General features: G+C 39.5%; 1 protein-coding gene across 1 annotated transcript in view; it reads left to right on the top strand.

Annotated features, from left to right (window-relative positions):
- The window catches only part of polrmt (polymerase (RNA) mitochondrial (DNA directed)), a 39,233-nt gene extending 33,669 nt beyond the window's left edge, over positions 1–5,564 (top strand). The window contains exons 18-20 of the mRNA XM_079351098.1: positions 2,242–2,403; positions 3,452–3,525; positions 4,725–5,564. Of these exons, the coding sequence (XP_079207224.1) occupies positions 2,242–2,403; positions 3,452–3,525; positions 4,725–4,774 (286 nt within the window). The 3' untranslated portion in view covers positions 4,775–5,564. The remainder of the gene's footprint in view (positions 1–2,241; positions 2,404–3,451; positions 3,526–4,724) is intronic.
- Positions 5,565–7,854: the final 2,290 nt, after the last annotated feature.

The following is a 7,854-nucleotide window of genomic DNA, read 5'->3' as shown; positions in this document are numbered from 1 at the left end:
ACTGAAGTTTTAAGTGAATGTATAGTTTGATGTGAAAACCTCATTTTTGAAGTATTTCTTGAAGTTTAGGCTGCAGGATGCACAATCCAGTAGAGCCTGTGATGATGAATAAGTGTTTGCCTGCTCCGGCCTCCTCAAACTGGCTTGTCCACAGACCCAAACCATAAAGTAAAACTGTATTTCTAAAACCGTAAAATAAAACAAATACGATTACCATAAAGTCCCGACTTTCTGTAGGCGGAGCTTCAAAACATTGTCATTGTTTAATGTCTTTCAGAGGAGCTGAACATTTATTTCCTCTCATATTCTCCTGAGGTGTCCGTGTACGCCTTTGTCATTACACAGGCAGCTGAACACAGCAGCAGAGGGGAGCTGTTTAATATCTCATAGTCAACAAATAAGTGGAAGATCGTCCTTATTTTAGAATCCAGAGCCTATGATTCTCATTTAAACATTCTGTTTGTGCTGAAACACTCCATTGTTTGCACACCGCCCTGCCTCGCTAAATTGAAAACAAAGTGGCTCAGAATGAGCCAAATAGCACAAATGAAGCAAATAAGCAACAGGTAGCTGTGCAGTGTATTCAGGCCGCTGCCGTTGCATCGAGCGTCTTTGCATCCTTTGAGGAACCACATTGCTTACATTATTGAGGCACTTTTTAAAGAGGAAGCAGAAAAAGGTCCAGACTCTGCCATACTGCTTGTACTGCTACTTTCAAAGTGCTTCTTTTTTTTTTTTTTTTTTTTTTTTTTTTTTCCTGTGGGTAGAGTGTATAAAAAAGCGCTGAAAGTAGGAGTGCATTTGTTATGGAGTTAAAATATTCACAGTCTTTCTTCAGAGTTGCATTCCTCACCTATAAAGGTCAACACTCTTTTCTGTTATCCTTCATCCTTCGACTTTCTGATCTGCCTATCCAGTTAAGAGCTACACGAGACAGGAGGCTATCCCAGCGTGTGCACCAAGGCCAGGCCGAGTTTCTGAATCCTTATTATTGTGAGATGTGTGTAGGTGTAACATTAAAGGTCCCATATTGTGCCCTTTTTTGAGGTTCATACATCTCATTTATGTGCATACTAAAGTACGTTCACAATCGCTAATGTTCGAAAACAGTGTCTGTTTTCCTGTGCTGCCACTCCATGCAGCCTGTCTCATCTGCCTGTATTTCTAACACTCAGAATCCCCCAAGCTCAGGGTACCCACATGTGCCAAGTCTGATCTGATTGGTTTGACCTGCTCTGTTGTAATTGGTCAGTCGTTCCGCACGGTTCTCAGAAATGTAACGCCCCTTTTACCATATTGGGAACGCAGACTGTTGCTCTGAGCAGAGCAGCATGAGCTTGTGCTTGCTACAATGAGCCAATGGGCTTGGATCAGTGACATCAGCGCAGTGTGATGTAACACAATTTTCAATTTTCAGCAAGGGGGGCAAGGGGTCGAGCGTTTCATGCAGCTACTGCTACAGCTAACAGGAGGACGTAGGAGAAGCTGTCTTTCCGCAGACTTTGACTTGGTGCACATAGATGTGCTCAAACATCCACAAGACACCCGAAAAACACACTGAAGAGCATTTAAAACCAGAAAAAGCATAATCTTGGACTTAAAAAAACCAAAAACAACTACAACAACCAAAATATCTGAAATTTAAAAAAAAAAATGTGAATCATGAGTTAGGTGAGGATGGTTTGTCCTTTACAGCAGACACCTCAAAAGTAAATAATGATTGAGTGGACAGATGGATAATGAGGATAAAAAATCTTGCCTGTTTGCGGGCAATGTTACCTGACCAGAGGATTAATGCCCTCACCTGTTAATCCAACGGATCTCCTTATCTTTACATAAATACTGGATGTGAACAACCAACTGAGTGGTTTATACTGACACAAACTATAACACACTAACAAGTCAATCACTTCAAGTAATGTATGTGTCTTATGTGCAGGTTTTTAAATTTCTACTATTTACAATGTCAGTTAATCATTTATTATCATATTGTATAAGCATATGTTCTGAATGTGCTCATAGTCATCTAAAGCACAGAGAGGATTCTCATAGACTGCAACCTGCAAAGAAACAGTAAATAGAAATGACCAGGTTTTAAACTGTAGTTTTTCTTTAATAGCCTTTTATTTACCAATGATAATAAGGTAGGTCATTTTTTTAGCCATGTTATGTTCTCTTATTTTTTCGCTCTCCTTTTTTGATGCGTTTCATCTTTTCGCGGCAGGAGAGTCTAACAAGCTGACGTGTCAAGTATTTGGGCAACAACTCAGGCGGCTCTTTTTCTTCTCTGCCTCTTTCTTTGTCCTGTCAGGTCTGTCGGGAACAGTTTGTCGCCCTGCACAGCCAGCCAATCCTTCAAGAGCTGTCCACCTTCCTGCTACAGAAATACTGCACTGGGCTTTCGTGAGTGTTAACGCCCGCACGCAGGAACATGTTGAACTGTACACGCTGACATCTACACACAGTTTCTCAGAGGGGGAATCAGTGGTGTAGCTGTCCTTTTTTATTTTGTGTGAAAAACAACTACAGCAGCATGACGGCTGTAATTAGCAAAATTGTTACTAAAAGGTCATTTTTTTACATTTAGTTACCCCCAATTGCAATCTGTGCTTTTAGTCATTGTATTATCCTAAATTCATGTTACACAACAAAAAATCATGGTCACAAGTTTCTCTCTGTTTTTCAATATTCATCTCCCTCTGTCTCTACTTGAAAATTATTTTGATGGTCTTTTATAGTATTGACAAAATGAGCATACACATGTACAAACGGAAGGAAGACGCACATCCAGAATTGTAGAGGGTTTTTTTTTGTGTTTTTTTTCTCCTTCTCTTGACTGTAACATTAGCTACAGGATGATCCCCCCTCTCTGTCTCTGTCCCATTATCTCTCTGTATCAGTCTTACTGCCCTGCAGCGGGTTTACACTCATCATCTCACTCTGTTCTTCTCTCTTTGCAATAATTGGATAGCTCCCCTACAGCCTTTACTCCACAGCAGTCCTCGTACTTCTTTCACAAAATTATTTCTGTTCCCTGAGCCTTTCAAACACATTGTTCTCCATTGGAGGCAATGGAGAGAAAGACTTTGGAGAGTTTTCGGATTCCCTCACTTGCTTCTACATTAATATATTTTTACAGTGTACTTTTAAGGGAGTAAAACAGTTTGAAAAACATGCAAAAGGTTTGTATGCAGAAATACCCAATGTCGTAAATTGACAGTATGGATAATTAGGGACAACTTTACAGATATAGTAAACGCTCAGATACTCCCACCACATCCATACTTGTTGTGTTATCTGTAACATTATACCATTGCATGAATAATAAGCTTTTCAACGAGCAATGAAACTTTCCAGAAACTCCAGAGACGTTTCCATTGTACACCTGTGCACAAGAAAACATGTTCTTTGTGTAGTTTTACCACTTATATGTGTTCCTGATTTGTAACAGGAGTGAGGCCAAGAAGAAGAAGTACCAGGAGTACAGAAGACTGATGTTGCTGCTGGCCAAAGTGCCCCAGACAGGTCAGTATCACACACAGGTCTGGCCACAAAACCCTGACATCATCCAGGCTCAGGTACTGTGTGAGGGGGCCCACATACTAATTGGGTTGAGGACTTTAATGTCCCGAGGCTCTGCTTAAGGTTAGTGGGAGTAATAGGAATGAACAAAGCTGTATTTTTGTCCTATCCAATCAGTCCTAATGGTTGTGTATTGTTTCTAAAGGCATCCCATTGTTTGATGTTGGTAATCAAGCTGTCTTTTTTGCCTGTACAGAGTGTTCTTACTGCTGAATCAAAAAGAGACATCCTCTAATTAGGCCAACATTCAATGTTTATCGTTTTTATGTATATAAATGGGTTTTTTTTGCGTGTTGTTGTCCAAAGTGAAGGTTCAGAAAAGTCGTCTCATTGAGACAGGTGAACAGAGGCTTTACTGTTATGTAACCTTTCGCTCTCTCTCCATCTGTACACCAACTGTCTGCTTAGCACTGGCAGCTGTGTCGTGTAAATTGATTACTGTTAATTGTGTCCCTCCTCTGAATAATCAGCTTATGTGGCTGAGACCAGTCAGGTGTGTTCCTGAGGTGTGTGTGGATCTGTAAAGAGTCCCCAAATGTCGACCGTGTCCACTTTCACTATGAGACCAAATGGATCTGAAGCCAAATCCATGTTAATCTTCACTGGGGAGGACTCTTAAGAAAGTGAATTGGGTTTAAATGGGTATAATCCATCAAGTGAGGCTGGATTACACACAATGATTAATTTGCCAAAACCATCTCCTTTTTGGGAGTTGTCTTGCTTTTGCCATTGCACCCATTGTCTCTTTCATTTGCAACACAGCAAGTGAAATTGATTCACAATCACTTGTGTTTCATTAATGGACAGTTTGCTATCCCTAATGGCCTGCTATAGTCATTTATTGTCGATTGACTAAACAACCATTTTTTTATACTTTTAATAGACTTGTAATATTGAAAATTGAAAATACTGTATATGTGACATCAAGTATGGAAAATAAAAAGGTTTCAGCTGAGGTTGATTGCAGGTTATCTAAATGTTAGGTTCACATGTTGTGTAATTGAGGTTTTTTTGTTTTTTTTGCTCTATCCAAAGCTAATTCATGGTTTTATGTTTTCGGTTTCATGCTACATTTGATGTAATCTCTGTAATCACTCTGAAAGACTTAACCTGATCTGACATGTTGCGTCTCTTCTCTCTAGGTGGTTTTGATCTCCAGCAGGTGAAAGAATCCACTTATTTCTTCAGCTGAGACGCTTGTGAGGGGAACCCAGCGGAGGGAGATGAGTTGAATTGACAGACTGCAGCAGGGAAGCCAACGTCCCGGGGTTTCAAATGGCTTTGTCTCCTTCAGACATCAGTACCATCTACATAGTATCATTGATCCAGCTGCGCCCTGCCTGTCTCCTGGTCCAAAGGCTGGCTGGAGCTGCTGGACGCATTAACACACAGTGAACCTGCCTGATTAACTGACTAGTGGGCTGATTGAAGGAGGAGAGCAAGGGGGGGGGGGGGGGGGATATGCAATAGATGGAGGAGTGAGCCCCATGGGGGGAATATTGAGAACCCAATCAGTGAAAATACAGCTTTTATAAAGGAATCTTTATTCTATATTCAGTTGCATGTGTGAGTGTGTACACGTGAATAGTTTTCAACTGAAAACTGTAAATGCTAGCAACTGATGTGTTAGTTTGTATATGTGTGTGTGTGCGTGTGTCTTCATATGCTGGTATGTTGTGAGGACCTCCATGGAGTTCTTATTTGCCTTTGTACCTGCTACACCAAATTATCGGTCACATAACTAAACGGATGTAACTCATTGTTCAAACATTTTCCCTGAAGTTCAAAGAAGAAAACGTCGAAAGGAAATAAACGTCGACGTCACTGTAACATGAACTACAGGACTCTGCTGTGAGGAGAAACAAGGAGCAAATAGCCATGGACCTCTTTACATTCATCGTGTGCTACTATACTGATGATTTTTAGCTCCTTAGAGTGACTAAGCACTTGACAATTTTCCTAAAATAAATATGTTTCTTAAATTGTCTCTTTATTCCTTCAGTGGTTCACGGAAAGCTTGTACTTTCACTTTTCTCAACTAGAATGAATGAACCGGTTATTTAATCATATTCATATTTCAGTCATATTTTGTATCAAGAGATGAAGGCCTCTTTTTTTTCAACAGGGTTTTTAACACTTCACTAATCACCTCAGATCTATTTTTTTTTCTTTTTTTCTGGGACAGTGCTGCATCTAGGATTAAAAATAGCAGAAGTGTTATCTTATCATAGCTGGAGACATTACAGCAGTTTCAGACAAAAGGTGCCGTTGATGTTCAAAGGCAAATGTAGTCTTAGCCAAACAAAGCTGGCTGAGAGGCAATCTGATTAAATGGAAATGATCTTCTACGGGGAATAAATAGTGTGCTGATTACACTGTTGGCTTTCAAATGATTTGCATGGAACCGTGCACTTTAAGATGATATTAATATTCTGATCTGAATGAGACATGACCTGTGACTTCAATCTGTTAATTTGTTGCGGTAATTAAAATGGTTAGTCACCCTGTTATTAATTCATCATGTCACACTGACTGTGCAAATGTTATTATTGCAGCTTTTACTGTTCCTATAAGACATAGTCTGGCTGTCATTCTCTGCCATGATAGTTTAAGTTGTGGCCAACCTACCTCCTGTGTTCAAAAAAAAAAAAAGGAAGCCTGTGTGGTTGGGTCCACTTATGGCTGGCTTCAAAACCAAGGTATCCCCAGTAGGTCCCATATGTCAACAGCAGAAACAAACATGTTAACAGCTGGGTACATAAAACTGTCTCTAACGCTAATTTCATTATTTGTTAAGGTTAAATTATGCATACATTTTAAATTTATAACTGCTCTTTAACCATCTGCTTTGTTCGTGTTGTTTTCTTCATTTGAAAAACTCGTTAGCTCGATGAAGAAGAGGTGGGCGTTTCTCAGCACCCAAGATATTCATTCTGCCCAAAATCAACTTCACCTCTTTGCCTGCTTCTCAATAAGCCAGTGGTAAGTTTGAGTCTACTTTTCCAAAACGGGAACCATCTTTGTGCTTGATTTTGCCTCTAAAAAAACAAATAAGAGGCATCATTCAGACATGACATACATGTTATTGTAATGTTGGTCACTTTTACATGTAATTCTGCAAGGCAAGTTAGTCACACGTTTATTGTCAGAAAACTATATAATACTGAAAATAAAAATGACTACTCTTCCAAAACTGATAGTTGTAATTTAGCCAGAAAAATACAGAGTCGTATACAGTGACCTCTGGTTCTGGCTCTGAAGGGTTCTGGCTTGTGAGACTACATGCATAAGCAAAGTATCGTACGTTTAATGTACACCACTTTCATTGATGCAGCCTTTCTAAATGCACAACTAATAGTCTTACACCCTATCAGAAGAGCCACACATATTGGCACCGTTGGCTTGTGTCTCATAGTTTCTGCCTCCTGTTGGAACTCTGATAAGGGAGGCTAAAGTCAATTATTGCAGTGAGTTCATCTCTATATCTCTAAGCTCAACTTTTTTAAGGCTGCTTGCTGTTGGTCAGCTGTGCGATTAATTGAAACTGTCATTAATCTGCAACTGAAACCATTTACATACAAACAAACAAAGCCATCATAATCCAGGAGCCCTCTGGTTCGATGTGCTTCAGGATCATATATACTTAATACATATGACATTGTAAAACTTAACTGTGAAAAAAAGTTCTGTACTTTATGACCTGAAATAAACACAACAGAGTAGCTCATGAGTTGACTGGATTGGTGGATGTCTTCATTTAAAGCTGTGAGTGAATTGGCCGTGACAAGCTTTGAGATGTTGCATCTCCAACACTTAAAATGGAAGAATATGAAGCAGGGTAAGCACAGAAGGAGAATGTAAGGGAACATACATGTTCCACTTTAAAAAAAAATATCTGTAAAAAATTTTTTTTTTACAGATAGTTCAGTATTACTTTCTGTGGTTAAGGGAGCACACAGATACTGATGTGCTTGATGGGCCTTTCTCAGTTTCTCTGAGGTGATTCCAAAGATGTCCGTTGCTACAGTAGCTAAGAGAGCTTGCAGGGTAATGGAACAGGATTTTTTTTCTCTGAATGAAATAGCCAGGTAGCATCCATTATGGGGCCTCTCCAGAGATTAACATGCCTTGTTGAAATGTTAAGTGCAAAAGGGATCAATCTGTAGGAGGTAAAAAAATAAATAAAATAAAAACCTTTATATTTGACAAAACAAGTGCAGGGATATGATATGAGTCATATTGCATCTTATCTTATGAGATGGAATGCAATTT

Source organism: Symphodus melops (assembly GCF_947650265.1).
Source record: "Symphodus melops genome assembly, chromosome: 8".
NCBI classification, from domain to species: domain Eukaryota; kingdom Metazoa; phylum Chordata; class Actinopteri; order Labriformes; family Labridae; genus Symphodus; species Symphodus melops.
Note: the sequence above shows the minus strand (reverse complement) of the source record. Positions and strands in the feature narration are given on the sequence as shown.